This window comes from Heterocephalus glaber, unplaced genomic scaffold, assembly GCF_053883595.1.
Source record: "Heterocephalus glaber isolate CG9 unplaced genomic scaffold, H.glaber_assembly_v1.0 deba00001688, whole genome shotgun sequence".
Classification (NCBI taxonomy): Eukaryota; Metazoa; Chordata; class Mammalia; order Rodentia; family Bathyergidae; genus Heterocephalus; species Heterocephalus glaber.
Window position 1 is genome coordinate 4,071,648 of NW_028258413.1, and position 24,353 is coordinate 4,096,000.

The 24,353-nt window shown below is 48.4% G+C and overlaps 1 protein-coding gene and 1 long non-coding RNA gene across 3 annotated transcripts in view; one reads left to right on the forward strand and one right to left on the reverse strand.

Moving 5' to 3' along the window:
* Window positions 1-23,806, forward strand: part of LOC106007851 (uncharacterized) — a 29,651-nt gene extending 5,845 nt beyond the window's left edge. The window contains exons 2-5 of one of the 2 annotated variants that reach the window (XR_015446385.1): window positions 1-8,372; window positions 9,135-9,967; window positions 11,693-11,743; window positions 11,839-23,806. This is a non-coding gene — a long non-coding RNA (uncharacterized LOC106007851). Of the gene's footprint in view, window positions 9,968-11,692 lie in introns of both variants that reach the window. The other variant, XR_015446384.1, reaches the window with a different exon arrangement.
* Cyp2u1 (cytochrome P450 family 2 subfamily U member 1) lies at window positions 7,576-23,235 on the reverse strand. Its single transcript, XM_004866296.4, has 6 exons — window positions 22,790-23,235; window positions 15,109-15,744; window positions 12,216-12,377; window positions 10,902-11,069; window positions 9,586-9,771; window positions 7,576-9,344 (listed from the first exon to the last, which is right to left on the reverse strand). The coding sequence occupies exons 1-5, from the start codon at window positions 23,214-23,216 to the stop codon at window positions 9,593-9,595; spliced, it is 1,572 nt and encodes a 523-aa protein (XP_004866353.1). The 5' UTR covers window positions 23,217-23,235; the 3' UTR covers window positions 7,576-9,344; window positions 9,586-9,592.
* Window positions 23,807-24,353: the final 547 nt, after the last annotated feature.

The window sequence follows — 24,353 nt, forward strand, 5'->3', positions numbered from 1 at the left end:
AATTACCCCAAATCAGTACAATGGCACATGAAAAACCAGATTTGCAAATTTTGGGGGAGGTCGAAAGTGAATCATCAAGTGACTCATCCACCGATGTTGATGACATTGATATTGACCATTTGAGCCAAAGATCCTGTGACAGTGAAACGGACCAAGAATTGACTGATACAGACACAAGGAATGAAAACCTCTTTGATTCACATGATGAAGAAAACATCAACGTGAGTACATATTTGACCAGTCAAAATGCAACAAAATGGTCATCTGTGCCTGAAAGATCCAATGTTAGAACTAGGTCTGAAAATACTGGGTTCTTGGCAGGGGTGAAACCAATTGGTCGGAATGCCAGCACTGCAATTCAGTGTTGGAAATTGATTGTAACAGACGATATGCTACAAGATGTTGTGAAACACACAAATACTGAAATACAACTAAAACGTTCTGTATGCACTGATAGTCATACTCAAAAATGTGTTTATTATGACACCTCACTATCTGAACTGAAAGCATTCATAGGTCTGCTATACTTAGCAGGGCTTTCTCATGCTAATCGTAGGAATGTAAAAGACTTATGGAGAAGTGATGGCTGTGGGCTTGAAATTTGTAGAATAACAATGACACTGAGGAGATTTGGTTTCCTTCAGAATTGCCTGAGGTTTGATGACAAAACCACCCGCCAAGAAAGAAAAAGAGCCGATAATCTGGCCGCTATCCGCTCATTATTTGAGAGCTTTGTCTCAAACTGCCAAGCAGTTTACACACCCTCTGAATACATGACTATTGATGAACAGCTTGCAGCATTTCATGGTTGCTGTAGCTTTAGGCAGTGTTTGCCAAATAAGCCTTCAAAATATGGTATAAAAATATATGCCCTGGTAGATGCAAAGACATATTATACTTTCAATTTAGAAATTTATCCTGGAACTCAGCCACCAGGTCCTTATTCGTGTAGTAATAAACTGAATGATGTTGTAAATAGACTTGTTGCTCCTATCTCCCAAACTCATCGGAATGTGACATTCGACAGTTGGTTTACCAGTTACCCATTGATGTTACGTTTACTAAGAGAACACCAGTTGACCAGCGTAGGAACTATACGCAAGAACAAAGCAGAAATTCCCAGTGAAATGTTGCAAGTTCGAAATAGAGAATTGTATAGTACAATCTTTGGATTTCAGAGAGATATAACATTGGCTTCCTATATGGCAAAGAAAAACAAAGTGGTACTTCTGATGTCAACATTGCATCATGATGGCAGTATTGATAGAGATACCGCGACACAAATGAAGCCAGAGATGGAAACTTTTTACAACAAGACCAAAAGTGCAGTAGATGTTGTTGATGAATTATGTAGCAACTATGATGTCACTCGAAACACAAAGCGTTGGCCAATGATTGTGTTTTACTTGATCCTAAACATATCTGGTATAAATAGTTTCATTGTTTACAAAGAAAATAACAAGTGTAAAATATCACGAAGAAATTTTCTTAGAGGATTGGGACTGGAACTGATAAGGGAACAACTACAGCAGAAGAAGGATAAAATGTTTCTGCCCAAGGAACTACGCCAAAAAATTTTGGAGCTGACAGGTGAACAGGCAGGTGCAACATCACAAAGACCTACTAGGACAATAGAAAAACCAAAAAGATGTCATCTGTGCCCTAAAAAAAAAGACAGGAAAACAAAACACACATGCTATCAGTGTAAGGTATACTTGTGTATGGAGCATACAGTTTTCATGTGTGAAGACTGCCTTGCATATGATAGTTGAAGCAAAGATTATTTCTGTGGTAGACTTTTGTTTTAATATCCCAGTACCAGGGCTAGATCTCAGGACCTTGCACTTGACAGGTAGGGATGGCACCATTGAGCTACATCCTCAGCCCCATGTGGTAGACTTTTCTTTATATTTTTATTGTAGTTCACATAGGAGTTTGTTTCTGTTATTAGGTTTTGTAATCAAGTGAACAGTTGATGTGAAAATATTGATGTGTATTGTAAACACTCATTACATATTTGATACTTTATTGATTTTTTATTTTTCTGCTAAATGCCTATTGTATAATATGGTAAGCTCCTGACAAAAGAGGAAGATAAGAGGTGACAAGTACAGGCTGTCACACATGAAGGGAAAGCTAAGCATATATGCTGTCAGTGTGGCTGAGATTTGTGTATGGAGCATGCTGTTGTCATGTGTGAAGACTGCCTTAGGAGTGACAGTTGAAGCAAAGATTATTTCTGTGGTAGACTTTTGTTTTTAATTTCATTGTAGTTCACACACGAATTTATTTCTGTTGTTATTTTTTAGGTTTTATAAGCAAGTGAACAGTTGATGTGAAAATGTTGATGTACTAAACACATTACATATTAAAATTTTACTATTTTATGGATATTTTATTTTCCTGTTAAGTGCACATTAATAAAACTCAAAATTAAAATTATTAATTCATCAATAGAGATACTTCTAAAACACATGGCATTATATGCCCCCATAATGTACCTTTCAAAAAATTTTGCCATGATGCCCCCAGTTAACCACTTGTCAGTCCAATTATTTAAATACAAGATGACCAAGATTACATATTTTTTATTAATTTTTATAAGATAATATGACCGGAAATATAAAAATGACAGTTTTACCAAGTTTGTTCAATACAAGAATCGACTGGTTGAAATGGCACTTGCCTGAGTGACACTCAGGATAGTACATAAATACGTTTCTGGAGTCATGCCAGGAGTGAACTGTTAATTGGTTAAAAGCTTTGTCCACAAGATAAAGACCAAATTTCTAAATCTGGCCCCAGTACTCTAAACCAGTGATGGCAAACCGTTTAGAGCTTTCAGTGATAAAACAGCCTGCTGTGGCACATGTGCTGTAGGTTTGCCACCTCTGCCCTAAACTTTTAGTTTCTTCTATTCCTCAAGTACTTAAATTTTAGCCACAAAAAAGTAAAGTTACCTATTCTGATTTTCAAAGTATCCCTCACAAAAATCCCAATTGCTAGTTCACCTAAAAGTGAATTAAAGGCGAACTCAGAATTAAAATATGCCTTAACTATAATTCTCAGGCATTCTTCAGAGCCAAACGTTTAGAATGAAGTAAAGCTAATAGTGACTTCTTGTTTCACTTTAAAAAATAAAACCATTAATTTTGAAATAAGTTCTTGAAGGCAAGAAACATTTCTTGTTCATCTATGTGCTGGACATGACACTAGGTGCTCCAAAAAGCAGAAGTGACTAGAATGTGGTCTTTGTTCTTCAAAAAGCACCTGCCAAAGTAGGTGAAATAAAACCAGAACGGTGACAGCAATGTTTAAATGCTTTCCAGAGTGCAATGTGAGGCTGTGGGAGGTGTGTGGCTAAGCATGGTGGGGATGGAAACGGGTGGGTTCATGAGGAAATGTGTTGCAAGAGTAACACCTAACATTGGATAAATGCTCAACTTCCCAGACTGTGTGGTAAATAGTTCACATGTATTTTGTTATGTACACCCATCACTCATACAGGACATGTCAGTGTTTTCATCCTGTTTTCTTTCTTTTTTTTTGGTACCGGCGATCGAACTCGGGTCCTTGTGCTTGTGCAGCAGGCAGCGAATTTTCATCCTTATTTTACATACGAGACAACTGAGGCATACAGAAGTAAATAACTTGCCTAGGCCTAAGAGGCTTCCTTCCAGAGCAGAACTTGAACTCAGGTCTGTGTGAATGTAAAGCTGTTACTTTTAACCAGCATGCTAACCTACATCCTGTTAGAAAAGATAGTGAAATCAGGGCCGGGGATTTAGCTCAGTGGTTCCACCACCTGCCTCACAAGTGGAAGGACCCCAGTTTGATCCCCAATACTAAAAGAAAGATAGTGAAATCAGGGCCGGGGATTTAGCTCAGTGGTTCCACCACCTGCCTCACAAGTGGAAGGACCCCAGTTTGATCCCCAATACTAAAAGAAAGATAGTGAAATCTTCAAGATCATTAGAAAGTTTTTGCCAGGTATGGTGGTACACAACTGTAATCCCAGCCCTTGGGAAGCTGAGGCAGGAGGATCACTGAGTTTGAGGCCAGCCTGAACAATATAGTGCTTTCAAGACCAGCCTGGACCACATAGTGAGACTCTGTCTCAAAAAAGAAAAGTTGTCATGCAGAGAAAGTGATGAAATAATGAACCAGATGGAAAGGAAAGAGTACATATAGAGAGAAGGAACAGAGATGGAGAGTGGAAATGCAATCAGTGTAGAATTACCAAAGCACAGGGTTCATTTGGATACCTGGAGATGAAATTGGAAATGTAGGAGGGGCCACAAGGGTGGAACCTTTTATGACAGGCATGGCCAAAACTGCATTGAAGAACTTTTTTTTTTTTGAACCGGGGATGGAACTCAGGTCCTTGCGCTTGCGCAGCATGAGGCAAAACCACGGAGCTAAATCCCCGGCCCCATTGAAGAACTTTTTTTGACTTGATTTATAAATCATTGCAAACTTAAAGAAGAGTTGAGAGAATAAAAACAATGCAAAGGAACTCATATACCCCGACTCACCTATTGTTAATGTTCTGCCACATCTGCTTTGCCACTTGTTCCATTTTTAGCTATTATCTGTATATAGACATAAATTTAGGACCAACTAAAGGTAAGTTACCCACATCATGATCCTTGAACTGCAGTATTTGGGGATGTATTTCATAAGACTAGGGTAGTTCCCTTATCTAACCACAGTATAGTCATCAACTTTAAATTTAATATTAGTACATTTCTGTCTAATCTATCATCTGCATTATAGTTTAGTTAATTGACCCAATAATGTCCTTTGTAGATATGTTTCCTTCCCATACTGAAAGTAGTCTAGGGTCAGGTATTGCATTTGGTCACCACTTGTTACTTAATTTTTTAAAAAATTTGGCCTCCTGTGGTTTATTTTATGTATCATAAAATTTACCCATTTCAAGTGTACAACTCAGTGATTTCTTTTTTGGTAACTTCATTGAATGGTACAACCAAGCCCTTTAAGTGGGTTTAGAGCCTGGGAGTTTACCATTTGGCTTACCTGGGCTGCACTGACTGAAGAGGAATTGCTGTGGGCTACATATCAAGTGTATAACATAGTTACTGTATTAGTCAGCTTCACCATCACTTTCCCCATCACCCAACACCCACAATTTGAAGAACGATAGGTTTATTTAGCTCACATTTTCAGGGCAGTCAGTTTATGGTCGGCTGGCTCCATGGCAGGAACATCACTGTGGAAAGCTTATGTTTAACTTACTGAGGAACCACAGAACTATTTCCAAAATGACTACACCAGCAACATACAAGGATTTCATGTTCCCCATAGCTTCACCAACACCTGTTAATTTCTCTTAATTACTATAACCATCCTAGCAAGTGTGAAAAGGTATACTTAGTGAATTTCCCTAATTTCTACTGATGCTTAATATCTTTTCATTTATTAGCCATTCATACATCATCTTTATTCAAATCTCCTCATACTGTTACTAGCCTTTAAGGCTCAGATTGTCTTTTACTGTAATAATTTTTTTTTTTGGCACCCGGGATCAAACTCAGGACCTTGTGCTTGTGAGGCAGGCAGCAGAACCACTGAGCTAAATCCTCAGCCCTGTAATAAATTTTTAATACCATTTACCATATATATCAGTCATACCTGCTATGTATTTATGGCAATGCCGCATCATTTATATTCCTACATCTTTGTAATATATTTTGAAATTAAGAAGAGTGATGCTTCCAGACTCGTCATTCTTGCTCAAGACTGCTTTTACTATTTGTGATCTTTTGACGTTCCATGAGTGTTTTAGATTTTTTTTTTTTCCTATACCTGTATAGAATGCCATTAGGATTTTGTTAGGATTACACTGAATCTGCAGATCACTTTGGAGACTATGGTCATTTTACTCTTTTTTATGAATACGTGTTTGTAATATATAATAAACGCTCATGTGGGAAGTATTTTACTATTACAATCCATGAACATGGGATGTCTTTCATTTTTTCTTATGTCTTTAATTCCCTTTATCGGTATTTTTAACTTTCAGTTTTCAAGTCTTTCACCTCTGGTTTATTCCTATTCTTTTTCTTAATATAAATGAAATTGTTTTAATTTTCTTTTTGGATAGTTTGTAGTCAGTATGGAAAGATACCACAAATTTCCATGTTAATTTTGTATCCTGGAAAGTTACTGAACTTGTTTATTCTAACAGTGTTTGTGTTGGCTCTTTTTTTTTTTTTTTTTTTTTTTTTTTTTTTGGTGCTGGGGATCAAACTCGGGTCCTTGAGCTTGTGCAGCAGGGAGCAAAACCACTGAGCTAAATCCCTGGCCCCTGTGTTGGCTCTTTAGAGTTTTTATACACACGGTCAGGTCACCCACAAACTGAGACAGTTTTGCTTGCTTCTGGGTTGGGTATTTTTATTTCTTGTCTGTTTGGCTGGGCCTTGCAGTATCTGTTAACAGAGGTGGTGAGGGTGGCCGTCCTTGTCCTAAGCCTTGAGGAGAAGCTTTCCATCTTCCCATCCTGGGTAGGATGGTAGCTGTGAGGTCCCTGCAGGGCCTCAGGGACAAGTCCTCCATGCTGTGTCACAGGGTGTGAGGTTCATGCTCCTCTGAATAGCGCTGGGCTGTGGGAACTCAGAACAGCGGCCACACCGCCCCTCAGCGCCTGGTGACATCAGCCATGTGGCACATTTTAGAACACTCCTGTCTCACGACTGCTGTGATATTGTGGCCATGTCCCTTTGGAAGACTTGCTTTGTTTCTTCCTCTGTTTTCTTGATATTTGGTAAAAATGAAATTTTGTTTAGCAGTTAAATCAGAAAAACAGATGTGGCACTCTCCATTAAAATAAAAAGTTTACTAAAAGCATCAAAAACTATGGTAAAGATGAGGACCAAAAATTAAGATGTTAGGCAGTTATAAAACAAAGTCTGGGGGCTGGGGATTTAGCTCAGTGGTTCCGCCGCCTGCCTCAAAAGCACAAGGTCCTGAGTTCAATCCCCAGTACCAAAAAAAGAAAGTACAATTATTTTTATATTTCTGATAAACCATGAAGTGCAAAAATTGTAAAATGTCAGTATGTGTAAGGAAAGCATCAAGACTCCTTTCAGCAGTGTACCACATAAAGATCTTTTAAAAAGCACTACAGTTTGAGGTGTTGTATTTAAAAGTTTAATAAACCTGGAACGGGGATTTAGCTCAGTGGTTCCGGCGCCTGCCTCGCAAGCACAAGGTCCCGAGTTCGATCCCCGGCACAAAAAAAAAAAAAAAAAGTGAACCTTAAAAGTTTGATAAACTGATTCTGAAATCTCAAACCAGTTTTTTTCAAGTAAGCTACAAACTGGTTAGAAATATTGAAAATCCATGTACAATTAGAGTAAGGAACCCATTGATGCTGAGTTATTAGTGCCATCCAAAAGCATGTGAGTTTCCTGCCGGGAACAGACTATGCTGCTAGAGTGTGGCGCCATCCACACTTGAGTCCCCGTCTGCAGGCTGGCACCCTCCCCGTTTTGCTCCCTTCCTCTGCATTTAGTTGATTAGCCTTTCTTAAACAAAAAATCCTCAAGACACTTTAAAAAAGACCAAGATTAGTCTGTATTTCATGTCTCTGTATTTCAAGCACTTGGTTGTATTCCTAAGAAGGAAAAATGGCGTAAGTGATGCAGAGAATGAAGCGTGGAAGAGGAAGCAGTGCCCGAGCCTACGCCTCCATCTTCCTCTTCTGATCTCTGCTCAGCATGCGTTACTTCTCTTCGGCGAGTGGGTGGGAGTCTGCCCAGGAATGTGCTGCGGCCAAGGAGAACCACCCCCACCCCCGAATGGTCCTGCTGCCTCCGTGGGCTGCGGACCCCAGACCCCAGCGGCCCAGGTGGCGGGGAGCTCGGGAGCTCGGGCCTGTCCCAACCTGGAAATGGGAGAGGGATGGGCACAGGAGGCCTTTCCAGCAAAGCTGCCCCAGTTCGGCCGTCCGCTCTTGCTTTCTGTCCATTCTCAGAGTAACAGCCTCTCTGGGTCTTTTCTTCCCTCTTCTCGGAGAAGGAGCACAGGGCCACTTCCGCCACAGGAAAGCGCGGCACCGGATGCGGCCCAGGCCGCTGGGCTCACCCTGTGACGCTTCTTGGCTAAGGCATCGTTCAGGGTTTAAAATGGTTGTTTCAGATGAACAGAAGTCTAGCAATTTTTAAAAATCTGGCCTAAACTGATGATAAGAAATAATATATACTGATTTTCAAAAGTCACCTTAAGCAACAAAAACACCACCCGTAGGTCATACTGAAATGGATGGAGGTGCACATCAGTCATCCCAGCACCCAGGAGGCTGAGGCAGGAGGATCGCCATTGAGTTCAAGGCCAACATGGGCTACATAGTGAGTAAAAGGCTAGGCTGAACTACATAGAGAGACTTTGTCCTCCAAAAACAAAAAAAAAGGGAAAGAGATGGGGTGGCTTCCCTTAAGTACTCTTCCTTAAAGTCGCTCCCATGTGGACCAGGCACCCAGGGAGAGCGGGTGCTGACCACCGGCACCCTCTCCGCTACCCAGAGCCGTTGGGAAGAGGATGGCTGTCGGGCAGCTGGGACCCTGGTGGCAGCCCTGAGAAGTGGTCAGTCCAGAGGTCTGACTCGGAGACAGCGTTTGTAACCCTGTGCCTTAACTTCCCCAAGCCTCCATGCTCTGCCGCAGCTGGCACCTCGCTGTGACAATCAGACACAGACTGAGGCCTTCAGCACAGTTCAGGGAGGAGGAGTCCTTACTGCCGGCGCGCTGTGCCAGTTTCCTCCCTGTGCAGAGTGGCAGGAGCCCCGGGACGGGCAGCTGCCAGAGCAGGACCCCTGGGAAGCCAGCACAGCCCAGGCCAGGGCTCCCGGCCGAGAGGGTTCTGTCCATGGGACAGGACGCTGCCCGAGAGCACTCAGGGCCGGCCCAGCGGTGGTGGTGGGAGAGTCCGAGAAAAGCCTCCGGCTCAAGACCAGCATCACAGTCCCCTCTCACCATTTGGGGCCCCAGGGCAGGCGGCTGGGTCTCCACAGCCCAGCTGGGCGGAGAGCAGCAGCCTTGGGCGGGAACTGGGGAGTCCTGACTTTTTCCTCAGTGGACTGGACAAGGGTCCATTTTGCTCTATGTCTGCAGATACCAAAAACTGGAACCCTAAATGAAGGACACCCATAGCGGAATGAGCCCAGAGACAGGGACACTGAACCAGTGCTTTAGAAAACCAGATCTGCCTCATTCCCTGGGACCGCGGTCAAGGTTGAAAGCCGCCTTCACATCGTCAGAGGTCTTTGGAAGCCAGCAGGGAGGACGTCTCCAGCACGGGAGGACATCTTGGCCGGCCCGCCTCTGCAGAGCACAGACAGAAGCGAGTTCGAGGGTCACCTTAACACGGGAGGACGGAGGCTGTGGGCTGGAAGACGGCTCGTGGGTGGGAGCCACTGCCGCAGGGAAGCACACGCCCGGCCTCTAGCTGGGCGCCTCCCTCCCTCCTCCAGGCCTGCCTGTCCCCATCTCAGATGTGTGCCCAGCCTGCGGCGGCCGGGTGCCAGGCCCGCTGTCAGTGAGTGGGAGGGAAGAACGGGCTCACCTCTTCTTCATCTCTCAGAGACGACGACATTGAACGGATGAGGGGCTGACGTGAGGCCGAATCTCCCCGTGAGGACGGGCTCCACAGCGTCCTCAGGCAGGGAGAATGTGAAGCTCTGCAGCAGGCTCACAAACATCAGGAACAGCTCCATCTTGGCCAGCTGCTCGCCCATGCACACCCGCTTCCCTGGAGAGGGAGAGATTCGGACATGGGCCCGCTTCCTACTTCAGAGAGTACAAATTCTTTGTTTGTTTTCTTTGGAGTCAGGGTCACCCTATGTAGTTCAGGCTGGCCTTGAACTCACTATGTAAGTCAGGCTGGCCTCCAACTCATGCGATCCTCCTGCCTCAGCCTCCCAAGTGCTGGGACGACCTGGCAGAAGGTACAAATTTATTTATTTATTTTTAAATTAATTTTATTGGTACATTTTAGGTATACAGTATAGTGACATTCATCACAGGAAATTTGTACTTTTATGTAATCTATCTTGGTAGAAGGTAGAAATTTATAATACAGGTAACTCGCCTAAATTGGGTGTTTTGAATGCAGATATAAATTTTAAAATAAAATTGCCATATAAACCAGTCTCCCACAGAGTATAATGGACAGAATTTTTCCACACGAAGTTCACATTTTCACTGCTACTCCTAAACACCTGTTCCCACCTGGGCAGGATCGACAGACAGGTCCAGGCTGACACAGACCCTGTCTAGTCCTTGCCTGCTTATCTTTCCTGGCTGTCACCTGGCAGAGCAAGGGGGGAGTCAGATTAGAATCTGTGGAGCCCTCCTTTTCCATAAAAGAATCCCATGTACCCCAGACTAGGGGCCTAAGAGGGACGCCGCGACTTGAGAGCCCTGCCGCACCAGCCCAGGGGAGGTCAGAAGTTGCTCCTTGCACCTTGGAACCCGACCGGAGCCCAGGGAGTCTGGTCGTCGCTTCCCTGTCCCTGTCCCTGTCCCTCCTCTGGGGAGCGAGCGCCAGGCCTTAAACACACTAGGCGTGCGCTCTACCACTGAGCTCTACCTCTAGCGCGCACTCTGCTCCCTGAGATGAACATAGGAGAAGCACATTATCTGAATGACTTACGTCTTCCATCAGCCGGCCAATACACAAACATTTTTACAACAACACGGAATAATTAGTGATTCTTTTAGTTCTGTGGTTTGCTCTTTTGGTGCATGCTAAGGACCAAGCCCAGGCCCTAGCCCAGGCCCTAGCCCAGGCCAGACGAGCACTCAACCACTGAGCAACACCCTACCCGTAGTTCTACTTCCTTAAAATCATGTTAACGAAAATATAAAGGTTTCACTGACCTATCCCAAAAGGAATAAAGGCTTCTGTTTTTAAAAGTTGTCCTTGGTCATCCAGAAATCGATTCGGGTGGAACTCGTCTGGTTTCTCCCACACAGCCGGGTCTCTGTGCACTGCCCACAGGTTGGGCAGGACCACCGTGCCCTTCGGGATGGTGTATCCTTGGAGCACTAAGGTGGACAAACACAGCATCACTTCTGCTGCTGACGTTCTCCCGAAATACCACTGTCAGGGAAACAGTCTAGTATCCTACTCGGCATCCTAATCCACAGTCCTCAGGACAGGGAGCCCCTTGGCTCTTGGCAACCTGGTCTATCTGGACCATCCCAGGACCAAGCCCGTGACAGGCACAGGGGCTCCGATGCTGCTGACTTAAGGCAAACCGTAAAAAAAGGGAAAACACTAAAACAAATAATAGGGCACTTCAAGAAATTCCCTAAGAATCGCAAACCCAAAGGCTCACATAAAGTATGACTGTTTCGAGCTGTCTATGCAGTAAGATGAGGGAGGTAAACAGAGAAGGGCGAAGAGGGAGGTCGACCTGGCTCTCCATCAGCTAAACAGTGCCTGAGGAGACACTGCACGCCATGGTGCATCCAACCTACACCCCGAGATGACAGTGACCCGTGTCCTCTCAAGCCCATCGCACCACAGCCATCCCCGGAGGGGCGAATCTTTCCTGATGGGGATTTGAAGACGATCTGGACAAGACCTGCCGAAGGGGTTCCACTGAAATGGTGACCCTAGAATCAGATCGGCTCCTAATTCTGTAATATTTATGCTTTGGTTGCAGAATGTAAGAAATTGAGGCAGGGTGATTTCCAGTGTGAAACTCCATTCCACGGTAAGACCAGCTCTTCTGACTCCAGTGAAGTGGACTACAGGTACCTTTGTTAACTCTGGAATTTTTTTTAACAATCCACCTGATTTAAATTTTAGCACTAGAGCCAGATGTGGTGGCAAAGGCCTGTAATTCCGGCACTCAGGAGGCTGCAGCAGGAGGAGCACTGTGAGTTTGAGGCCAGCCTGGGCTATATTGTGAATTCAAGGGCAGTCTGAACTACATAGTTGGACCCTGTCTCAAAAAACCACAAGTAAAATAAAATATGATAAAAGTAAAGCATTATTTGTTTTGCCAGTTTGAGCATGTATGCACTGTTGAGCTGTTACTGAAACTCAGTGGTCCTGGCCCAGCACTTCGCCTGACAGTGGACAACTCTCGGCCAGAATAGGCCCTGGAGATTCCAGGGTCTGTAACAGTGCCCCCCGCCTGCACATGTGCCCCTCTTGAGGGCACAGGATGCAGCCTGACTCACCTGTGTTCTCCGAGGTCATGTGTGGGATGGCCAGGGGCACCACCGCCGTCAACCTCTGCACCTCCATGATGGCGGCCTCCGTGTAGGGCATCCAGGCCTTGTCAGTCAAAGATGGGGCTCGGCTGGGCCCAATGACCCTCTCAATTTCTCCGTGCACCTTTTCTGTGTGAGAGGAAAGAAGGAACTCTTGAGATTCACCGTGGGGAGAGTTGTGTGTGCGTCCCACGTCCACCTGTTTTCCCCTTACCCGCCACCGACAGGCTGGCAGCATGAGATGTGTGTGGGTCAGTTGTGCCACCTGGGGCACAGAATGGGGCAGCAGAGAGGATGGGGCAGAAGAGGGCACTGGAGGCAGGAGCGCCTGGATCCCTCACGTGTGGACAGAAGAGAGGCCAGGTTGTGGCCCCAGATGGCCCTGGCCCTGCTCGTGGGGTTGGCTGCAGCTTGGGTCTGGAATGTCCCTGAGGCCCATGTGTGCCAAAGTCCTGTCCTGTGATTCTATTAAAATTGGTAGAAACACAGAGGAGGGGCCTCATGGCAGGTGAGGTCCTTGCGGTGCACCCTTGAAAAGGACAGTGGGACCGCGCCCTTTCCTTTCTCCTCTGTACCCTGGGCACAAGCGGAGCTTTGCTGTACCACACACCCTGGGCGTGATGGCGTGATGTGCTGCCTTGCACGGGCAAAACAGTGAGCAAGATGGAACAGCCCTCTTGATAAGGGGACTGCCTCAGGTGTTCTGCTACAGTAATGGAGTGCCGACTGACACAGGGTTTCTGTCCTGTGCATTCCCCTCTTGCTCTGTACCAAGATGAAGGGCGAAGTAATGCCATGTCACTGCTGAGATTAGGGGCCCTCCTCTTTGTCATTCATTCTCCAGTCGCTCACTTGTGGGGAAGGCAGCCACTGAGTCAGGCAGCCATGGCAAGGTCAGAGTGGAAGGAAGTGTGGCCTGTGGTCAACAGCATGAGGGAGCCAGCTTGGAAGGGGGTCCTCCAGTCCCAGTCCAGCATACAGATGGCTACAGCCCAGTCAACAACTTGACTAATCTCACGAGAAACCCCAGACTAGAATCATCCAGGTCAAGCCACTCCTGGATCCCTGGCCCTCAGAAGCCATGTGAAGTAATAAATATGGTATCTTAACCTGTTTATAGTGGGATAATCTGTTCTGTGGCAGTCGATAAAAGATGGCACAGTGCCGTCCATGGAGAATGGTGGCCTCTCCAAGATGTCCACACCTTAGTCCCCTGTAAACGGGATACCTCACCCGGGGTGGAACAGGGAAAAGAGGTTTCTGTACCTCACAGTGTGGAGGCTGAAAGTGCCTCTCGGGCAGCCCTGTCTGCTCAGCTTTGGGTGAGAGCCTGTGAGAGGGAGAGGTGGCGTGGCGAACGGGAAGCGGGAGGGGTTGGGGGCCAAGCTCACGCTTCTCACAGTGGCGCGCTGCATTCGACCCCAGCACTGTGCCAGAACACCTGGGGAGATGGCCCTCAGAGGAGGAAGTTTGTTCTGTTCAGTTTCACGCCTTGGTCCCTGGGCCTGGCCCTCTTGGTCAGTGGCAGGAAGAGCGAGGCAAGGGGCACACCGCACAACAAAGCTGTTCACTTGAGAAGCAGAGTGAGGGGCTGAGGCCACCCACACCTCACCGCCCTAAACGCACCTCATCTTGTCTGAGCTCGGAAGCTAAGCAGGACCAGGCCTGGCTCGTGCTTCAGTGGGAGAAAGGGCCAGGGTTCCGACAGTCCCTGTAAGGGACATACCCCCATGACCTATCTTCCTTCCGCCAGGCCGCGCCCTGCAAGTTCTGCCACCGTTCCTTCAGCTGGGCACCAAGCTGTCAATGCCTGAGCCTGTAAGGGACACTTAGAGCCAAGCCTCGGCAGCACTCCTTTGGGAATTAGCCAGGCTCCTAGGACAGCACCTCTGACGGGCCCACCCGGCTGTTGGGGCCACCTCCACCACACTGAGGCCAAGAGTCCCACACATCCCAGCCGCAGCACGCGATGAGACTGCAGTGCCGTGGCTGTGCCCAGCCTAAGTGCAGCCGCGTGTCACATTGACGTTTCAGTCAGAGACAGACCCCAGCATGGCCCTGGCTTCGTGAGAGCTGGTTGTCCTAGTGTACACTTTGACGTTCGCACAATGACAAGGTCACCCAACAACACAGACCTCAGAATTTATCACTGCTATCAGGCATCACGTGACTACCCAGCTGAGTTCAGAGCGGGGGGGGGGGCGGGCAGGGTGCAGAGGGACAGCCAGAGAGATGGTGTCGCGCCGGCTCTGAAGGTGCAGAGGGGCCACGGGCCAAGGACCTGGGATGGCAAGGAAACTGGTGTCCTCCAGGACTCCGGCGAGGGGCCCCTGTGGGACGCGGGGCAGACGTGTAACACCAGACTGTCAGAAAACAAGCTTGCGTGGTGTGAATCCGTGAAGTCCGCTGGAATTTGCTGTGGCAGCAATGGAAACGAACGCACCCTCCTCCCTGCCTTCCCCCTAACGGCCCTGGCGCTGCCTGGCCATCCTGCTGTGCTAGAACAAGGTATGCAGCCCCACAACCTCTCTGTGCTTCCGTTCTCCTCTTTCCAAACAATACGAACGGGTGCACACAGCATTAGGGCGCAGCTGAGGTGCCCCACTTTGCCAGCGGTCTTTCCTCACCACTGATTCAGACAATCAGACATGCACAAATCAAAGCAGGGGTGACCAAGTCAAGGCAGGAGTCCGCCCGTCTGCAGACCAGGTTGCACTGGCAGCTCCTTCCCAGGTCCCAAGTATTTGCTTTTGCGGCTGAGGACGCGCTTAGAGCTTGGGGCCATGAGACCCCTGAAGGTGCTAATCCCCATCTAAACAGCCTGGCTCTGCCCCGAACGAGGAACTCCTCCGCTATTTACCTTGGACATCGGGGTACAGGGACATGTACAGCAGGCACCAGAGCAGGGAGTTGGTTGTGGTGTCGGTCCCAGCGATGAAGAGGTCCCCGATGATGTAGAACAAGTAATCCTCGCTGAAGCTGCTGCTGCTGTCCCGCCTGCGCTCCTCCTCCGCGTGCAGGAGGTACATGTCGATGAAGTCCTGGGGGTTCTCGGCATCCAGAGAGTCCCTGTGGGCCTGGATGATCTGTCGCAGGAAAACGGTGATATCCTTTTGGATCTGTCTCAACTCCTTAAATGGCCCAAAGGGGAGGTAGTAGAGCCAGGGGCACACGTTGACCAAGAGGACCTGGCTGCTGAGGCAGATTTCCAGGCCCCGGGACATGAGGGCCAGCAGCTGCTTAAACTCCCTGTTGGTGTAGTCGAAGCGCTGGCCAAAGCACAAGGAGCAGATGACGTTGGAGACGGCGTTGCCGATGATGGGGGCTGGGTTGAAGGGGGAGTCCCCATGCCGCTGCATCTCCTGCTTCACGAACCTGAACTCCTCAATGATCCTGGGCTCCAGGCTCAGCTTGCCCAAGCCAAAGTGACGAAGAGTGGCGTGCGAGAACTTCCTCTGCTGTCGCCAGACAGGGCCGTAGTGTGCGAACACAACCCCTGCAGAAGGGCACCAACAAAGAGGGTGAGCCAGGCATGGTGGTGCTTCCTTGTAATCTCAGACTCAGGAGGCTGAGGCAGGAGAATGGCTGGGACTTCAAGACCAGCCTGAACTACATAGCGAGTTCAAGGCCAGCCCAGACTACACAGTGAGACCCTGTCTCAAAAAAAAACAAAAACAAAGTTAAAAATGAAGGGGAGAGAACACCGAGTGACCCTGACCAGGAAGCACACTGTGTGCCCCTCAAGTCCCTTCCAGCAGGCTCAGACACAGTGACTACCAACCCAGAGGAAGGCTCAGCAAACGTGAGAACACAGAAGTGCAGTGAGATAACACCATCAAATCCAGGGAAACTAGAGAACGGGCTGGGAAGCTACCTCGATTGTCAGTATCTGCTGGTAAATGTAAATACCGAGCTTCAATGTGCGAGATGAGGGTGCAGAAACTGCCTTCAGTTTCCCAAGGGGGAAGCGAGGTTAGAAAACACTTCGGGCCAGACACACCCACACTCAAAACACGAGCACAAGGACAAGGACAGTAACAGACCAGCAGGAGGGCGGAAACAGGACCTATGCCTTCACAATCCCCGTTGTCGACAGTGCCGTGTACGCAGAGGTGACCGGTAACTATTAGCTGGATAAAATGAACTCCCCTACTGGGCTGGACCCACCAGCTCTCTGTCTGGAAGCTTGGCAAGTAATACATTATTGGTTCTTGGCAGCATCTGCAATTTAAAAGCATCTGAACTCAACCAGGCATGGTGGGGTACACCTATGATCCCAGAGCTCGGGGAGGCTGAGCCAGAGGATCCAAGTTCCAGCCCTGCCTGGGCAACGTAGCAACCCTGCAAGATCTGGACTAAAAAAAATCTTAAAGGCTAGGAATTTAGCTCAGTGCAAAGGCCGGAGCTTCAATCCCCAGCACTACAAAAACAACAAAAAACATCTGAAATCACTGAAGCCATCTACAACTCTAACTTACTTGATTTTCACTTGTTCATACCCACAATCAAACTCAGCCAAATCACCTCCACATGTGGTGTCAAACTGTCCAAATATCTACCCAACGCTGCTGTCATTTAGGAATTTGTTAGACTCTTCTGTGGTGGACTCCATTTCCTGATCTGTCTTCCTTGTTTTACTCTCTCATTTTGCTGAAGCACATCCTCTAGCCGTTTCCAAGAAAGGCTGCATGAGAGAAAAATTCTAAAGATTTTGCATGTCTAAAAATGTATTTATCCTCCCATTGGATTCCTCCTAATTCTGAAGACAGTAAGAGCCAGTGGGTGAGTCACAACATACATACATCCTCAGCTTGACCAGACCTGGCCACGTGAGCCTCCAAAGTGAGAGGACACAAGTGTGTATCTCCCTGAAGTACTGGAACATTCTCATTGTTGCAGAGAGTGCTCATCACTTGATACTTTCAACATGTTTTCTTTTGAAATGTATCTCATTTTACTCATAGTTCTCTGATTGCTGCAAGTGGATCAGAGTGGCTTGTCACAAAGGCATGGCTCACATTTCCTGTTCTGATTTGTACTTACCCACCGTGCAATTTAGCGGTTTGCTCATCATGTGAGTTTTTTTCACTTTTTGTAGTAATATTTGACACAGGAGTTTTAAATAAAAGGATACTTGCATCTATCAGCCTTTTGGGTTTGGGTTTGGCTGTAGCCAGTTTGTCTGGAAGAGACACCGGGAGATTAGAGACACTGCGAAGTCTGGAGATGGCGTGTGTGATTTGTGTGGGGACAGAGCGCTTGTGCCACCTGGGAGCTCCCTGGAGAAATTCTGGTTCCTGTGACTCGGACAAAGGTGTCTGTATTGTGTTCAGCACTGACTACATAACTCAGGTGCACTCTGATTTGGCGCAGCCGCCTTCAGGATTCTTTGGAGCCAGGCATGGTGGCACACACCTATAATCGCAGCACTCTAAAAGACTGAGGCAGGAGGATCCCATGTTTGGGCCCAGCCTGGGCAACTTAGCAAGACCCTTTTCCCCCATACCCTCCCCCCAAAAGATGAGGGGATACAGCGGAATACAAGGTTCTAGGTACCATCCCCAGAAGGGGGGGGGGGTGTTTCTTTGGAGTAACTTTGTCCAGGATGGTATCCATAGCTACCTTCTTTTGACTCTTTGTAGCTTTTTTTTCTCACCTGGTAAATTGACTCATTTTTGCTTGGTTCTGTGCGTTTGAATTGTGCATCTTTTGCTTTGCTACCTGGAAGACCATCCACATTTCCCCGGGTCAGTGCCAGGTACCAGAGGGGCCTTCTGTGCTTCCCGAAGAGGCCGGCGGGCTTTCCATCTCCTTCGCTCTGTCCGCAGACCCAGTTTAGTCCACACTGGCTGTGCTGTGGGTATCCTCTCAATTGTTCAGACATTTCTCAGCTTCTGTGTGCCAGCAACCAGCTTCTCTCCCTCACTTTCTCCTCCACTCCTCCACCATCTGACTTCGCCTCACTATCAAGTAGAAAACTGGGAAAGCAGACCGAGGACTGTGGCCTTCGGATCCCTGCAGCCCCCGAGTCCCTGACAGGTCGCCTTTCACACAGGACAGGCCTTGGACAGAGCAGGGAGAAAATGTGTGAACTTCGAACCGCTGTGTCTATGTCTTAGTACCCTGGGAAATCTATTAAAACCCTGGTCAACATCTGTTTCAAACTGACTGAAATCTGTAAGGTAAGGCAGGTAGGAAAACTTCAGGGAGCTCTAAGACTCGGAAAGTCTTGGAAGGGTTTTGTGCCTTTCCAGGTAAACTGCGTACCTTGCTTCAGTGGAGAACTGTGCCTTTACACATACAATTGAGGAGTAAGGAAAAGCAGGTCAACAGTGTAACTTTTTAAAAACTGGTAAATGATAAATCTTTGTTGTGTGTGTGTGTTTATGTTACTGTACGTTGTGTCTGAGGTGTAGTTGGGTTTGTAAACTGTTTACATGGCACCAAATTAGAAATAATGGATCATTCATTAACAAACTCCATTATCTTTCAGTTCCTATGACCTAAGCAAACTTGAAAGGTAAAAGTGACTTCAGACTGTTGACCTATTTTACCTACATTGCTAGCCAATCAGAAGTATTTTAAGTGTCTGAGATACAGCCACTATTGTTTTCTATGTCTAAGTACAGTAATTTTGGGGAGTTTTTTTTTCCCTTTTGGCAAAAGAAATGGCTTGGGACTGACTTGTGTGCTCATCTGATGTTACATATTTTGTGAATAACTTAAAAGTAACTTAAAAATTAATCAGAAATGTGTTAGGTATGAATTCCAGTACTCTTGACCTCCTAAAATCTATGGAAGAAGATAATGTCCTGGGGTCTAAGTGTGCCTCAGATTGTTGGTCTGTGTGTATGTGTGTGTAACCAACAGTTTGCGATGCCCCACCAAGAGAGGTCCAACCCTTTAATCATTTTGCAGGTAACTATTGCAGAGGGGCAGTAAGTATCTAGGAACAAGGACTCCGTCAGAATAGCTTCCTCTAACGTAGGTCAGTTAAGTTAGAGAAGCAGCTTTAATAGTAAGTAGAAGATCATCAAGGCTCATTTCTGCTCTTGTTGCCCGACGGGGCCCAAAGAGGTCCCCTGACAAGGAAAGAGGGAGCTCAGCTCACCCCACCCAGAGCTACAGGTTCGCTGCAGGCCGCGTCATGAGAGGCCTTAGGCCCTCAGGGGAGCACACTTGGCAGGGCGGGGGTTCATGTGCTGTTGGGTCCCCAAGATGGTGCTGGAGGGCTGGAGGCTGTGTCCCTGCCACCTGGGGGCCCTCAGGATGCAGACCCTCTGCAGGGCTCGAAGCTTAGTGATCCCACCAGCTGCACAGTGCTGCTTCCTTGGGGTTAGGTCTGGGAGGAGGATGCTGCCTCAGTTTACCGGAGAGAAGAGCACCCGATTTACAGGCTTAGGGCACCTGTGAGTCCCTTAGGGATTCTCTGGACTCACCAAAAGGGGAAAAAGGCATTGAAACCTTGGGGAACTTTGTATCCTGAAGCCACAGTTCTTTTTTAAAGTACAGTTTTAAAATTAGGATTCTGGGACTGGGGATTTAGTTCAGTGCTTCTGCCGCCTGCTTTACAACCAAAAGGTCCTGAGTTCAGTCCCCAGTACCAAAAAAAAAAAAAGCCCTTAAAACTTCTTAAAGGTCTGGGGATTTAGCTCAGTGGCAATAATAATAATAATAATAATAATAATAATAATAATAATAATAAAAATAAAATTAGGATTCTACCTATCTTTACTTTTCCTGTCCTACCTCAATCCTAAATCCACAATGTGCATAAGGGCAGCTACACATTGAATACTTCAGGAATGGCCTCAGAAACCATCTTTCACTTTGCTGACTGGCCTGGGGGTTTTGTGTTCTGATGCTGATAGTTTTAAGAGAGGCTAAAAGGGCTGGGGATTTAGCTCAGTGGTTCTGGTGCCTGCCTTGCAAGCCCAAGGTCCCAAGTTCGATCCCCGGTACAAAAAAAAAATGTCTATACAAGAGAGGCTAAAAGGCCTGACTGCAATAGATAAACAGCTACAGCTTCTCTCTACTTCTTGCTTAGATACTTAGAATGTGCTTTGTAAAATCTTTTTTTTTTTTTTTTTTTTTTTTAAGGAAAGTCTTGCAAGGTTCAGGTAAAAAAAAAAAAAGATCTTGGGGCTTTTCGTACCCCAAATCTGTCGTATTTATTTTCTGGATTAATATGCAGTGTCTATATCTGCCTATAACATCTTCAGCTAGTCGAAGATACAAATATGAGTCTCAGTTGTCAAAATATTCTTGGAAATACGAGACTCTGTACCAGAGTACACAGTCATAGCCTAAGGTATGGTCTAAGAGGTTATAATTAAGTGCTGTTTAAAACATACTACTGAAATGCTCAGGCTCCAGGCATTTCAAAGTCTTTTTCATATAAAGTTTTATTTTATCCTTTTGGTAAGATAAACTATGATTATATGCAGTATGCCTTATTTTGAAAGTGTAATTGTCCTGGTGTAATCCAGTCGACCACGGTTGTCTTAATGTGCTGTAAAAGTAATTAAACTGTTTTCCAAAACTGCTACTGGTGTGCTGCTTATAATCATTTAGCTGGGAAGAGCCATGTCCCTCTTAGTAAATAAGGGACCATCTTGCTTTATTACAAAAATATATGTTCTTAATTGGTAAACAGGCATTAATGTTTGTCATTTGTCTTCAAAGTTTTTGCAGTTCTGTACCGGGGATTTAGCTCAGTGGCACCTTAACAATAGAACTAACCTTGTTTCACAGACAAATTGACTTCCATTATCTTGGTTACTGCGTTTCTCAGTTAGAACCCAATCCCCTCTTGTTAGTTTGTTTTGGATGCACTTACACATTTTGCAACTATGTTCTGCCCAGTTCTAATGCTTTAAGGGCTGAAGGTCGCCTACTGAATGGGCACTCAAAGAAACTTAGCCTAAGAGCCCCTCTTTCTCAACGGCTTATTATGGCTCAGTTAGGGTAGAAAGGGTTTCTGGCACCTACTCCAGTTGTCTCTCGCGCCCCTGCCACTTCGGGAGCTGATGTGGTGACCAGGAGTTATCTCAGCAACCACGGACAACGCCCCACCCACCCACCCGGTGCACTCAGAGACGCAGGGGCCGAGGCAGTGGTGCCAGCCTCACTGACCTGCAAGCACCAGATGACCTTGAACTCACTATGTAGGCCAGGCTGCCCTCAAACTCACCGAGATCCTCCTGCCTCAGCCTCCTGAGTGCTGAAATTACATCCATGTACCACCACGACCAGCTCACTGTTGTTTTTATGGGCTTAAAAAGGAAAACAATCCATCTAATCAGGAGATTGTGAAAAACTCAGAGGCACTGGGTAACCTCCCGCCCCTGCCCTCCCTGCGTGTGTGAGCTCTCCGGCCCTCGGTGCACACTGTCTGAGACACTCGGGTCTCTGCTGGCGTCAGCAAGCTTAGCAGCCGGTCTCGGGACTGTCTCACCACGCAGATGCAAGGCTGTGTGGACCGCTCCTCCCCAGTACCGTCCTTCCTCCTATGGTCCACACATTTTGTTTCTGGGCAACTTCTCGTTTTACTCTTTTGCTACCGGAGACAGCAGCCCAAGGTGACCGGGCTGTCCTGGTCCCTGCCCTTCCTTCACTCCTTCGCGCCTCATCCTGCTGGGCACCCGGAAATAAACCCAGCCTCCTTTCATTCTGCATCTGGAAACAGTTTCATTTTTTAAAAACGCCTCAGCTGGGCGCGGTGGCGCACACCTGTCGTCCCGGCACTCCGGGAGGCTGAGGCAGGAGGATCAAAATCACGCAGCCACCGTGGAAAGTGGCACGGCGGTCCCCAAAGCCTAAGCACAGAGCTGTCGCCGATCAAATGACCGTGCTGCACACCCAAGTGTTTACCCACAGCACAAAGCAGGGCCGCGCAGACGCCTGCAGCATCCCCAAGGACCACAGGCGCCGGCGGATGAATAAACAGGGAAATTCCTGCCGCGCTGCTCCGCGAGGGGACCCTGAACGTCCTCAGCCTCAGAGCCGCAGATGATGCGCGACTGCGCCTCTGCGGATCTCAGAGAGCCACAGCAGAGCGGGGTCGCCGGCGAGGGCCAGGGGCTGCTGCTTGGCGGGCTCAGTTCCAGCCTTGCAAGACGCGGGGTGCTGGGGGAGACCGATGACCGTGCACGTGAGGTGGGCGCAGCAGCCTGAGCTGAGCTGTGCCCGAAGTGGCTGGGGCGGTGCGTTTCGTGACTCTCCACCATTTGGAGAGAAGGCCGAGGCAGCGGGACTTCGCCTCAGGCCTGGCACTCACACCATCGTGGGCGGTTCTGCAGCGGTGCGCTGAGAGGATCCACTCAAGGCCACTCGCCTGACAGCTCTGCGCACCCCAAGGACAGGAGGGGCAGCTCAGGGCCCAGGCGGCGCGGGCAGCCCCCGGCCAGGGCGCGCGGCGCGGGGAGCCCTGTCCCAGGCCGGGGAAACCGCTCGCGAGGCTGCCGTCCCCGCCGCGCCCCGGCCCGCCCTCCGCTCCGGTTCCCCGCGGGTGGCGCCGGCCCAGGGAGGGGCCCGCTCACCCTTCCCCCTGGTGACCATGGAGACGAGCGGCGCCCGCGGGCGGTCGCTGAACACCTCGGCCTGCTGCACCAGCGCGTCGCGCACGCTGCGGAAGTCGCTGAGCACCACGACGCGCTGCGGGCCCACGAAGAGGCTGAATACGCTGCCGAACTCGCGCGCCAGCCCGGCCAGCTGCGCCTGCGGGCCCCTCGCCGTGCCCCAGCCTCCCCGCCGCAGGCAGCGCGGCAGCAGCGAGGGGCCCAGGTTGCCCACGAGCGGCCAGGGTGCGGGCCCGGGGGGGACCCCGCGCGCCCCGCGTCCCCGCAGCCAGCCGCGGCCCAGCAGCGCGCCCAGGGCGCAGAGCAGCAGCAGCGCGCACGCGGGCTGCGGGGTCCAGGGCGCGTCCCCCGCGGGGGCGGCGGCGGGAGGGGGCCCCGGAGCGGACATGCTCGGCGGGGACAGCTATTGGGACGGGACCGGCGCGCGCGCACTCGGCCCGCGGGGCGGGGCGGGGCGGGGCCTGGCCGGGGCCCCCGATTGGCTGGATTGGCTGCGCCCGGCTCCCTGCCCCGTGACCCGCGGCCGCCGAGTCCGGGACACGGGTGGGGCACGGGGAGGGCGCGCCGTGCAGCCCCGCGCCCCGCCCAGAGCCGCCCGGATGCGCCTGAGGCGGCAGCGCTTCCCGCCCGGAGCTACCCGCAGCTCTGTTTTCTTTTTAATCTTTACTGATGCGCAGGCCCTGGGTCCGGTAGGTAGCACATCCTACTGTGTTCTCACCCTTTCCTCCCCCTCCATCTTGGTGCCCTTCTTGTTGGCAAAAGGCCTCTTCCGGCTCGTTTCTGCGAGTGGCCTCGGAACGCAGGGGCAGAGAAGCCAAGATCTGCTCGGCAAACCTATTCATAAATATGCAGTTTTACCAATAGTTGGAAAATTTGGGAAAAAACTAAAAATACCACATTATTCTTCCACAGTGATCCCTTAAACACGACCCCATAACTGGACAAAAATGGGAACTAAAATAAATGTCTTCTGATTTTTTTGTGGAGTCCTTTTTATGAAAGTATAATAAAATATAGTATCCGTTACCATTTAAACCGTGTAAAGCATTATCTGTTCTTATAATCTAACCATTTATTTTACTGTGAGACATAAGGAGAGCATAACACAATTCGTCTACTATCGGATAAATACTTCAACACTTAAGCTGTGTTGGCATCGTCATTTCTAATTCCACAGATTTTCATATGTTTATTTCATGTTAAAATTCAACTCTAGCTCGTATTTAGAACTCAGCTGTTTCAGAATGCCAAGGAGAGGAAAGAAACTTACATAAACATTGTCCATATTTTTCCGTCTCCAGCACTATAACGGTTTCCAAATGTTTGTTTCCCACAGTGAAAATGTTTGGCCAGTGGTGTACATGTGCTGACATGTACTCCAGCCCCAGCCGAGGGCGAGAGGGACATAGCAAATAGAAACAACTGGAGTGCAGAGGTGACAGTAGCAGTGTCAGGCGCTAAGTGAGCCTGAAATGGGGAGGTTGTGACACAGTACCAACCGCACACTGCGGCAGAAGCCAAGTCC

What these genes read in the sequence shown, in the direction of transcription:
- Cyp2u1 (XM_004866296.4), bottom strand. Translation starts at nt 23,216, where the DNA reads ATGTCCGCTCCGGGGCCCCCTCCCGCCGCCGCCCCCGCGGGGGACGCG. An exon ending in CATGGTCACCAGGGGGAAGG is followed by an intron (nt 15,745 to 22,789) that starts GTGAGCGGGCCC and finishes GCCCTTCTGCAG; the next exon opens with GGGTTGTGTTCGCACACTAC. An exon ending in CCTGTACCCCGATGTCCAAG is followed by an intron (nt 12,378 to 15,108) that starts GTAAATAGCGGA and finishes CCTCTCACACAG; the next exon opens with AAAAGGTGCACGGAGAAATT.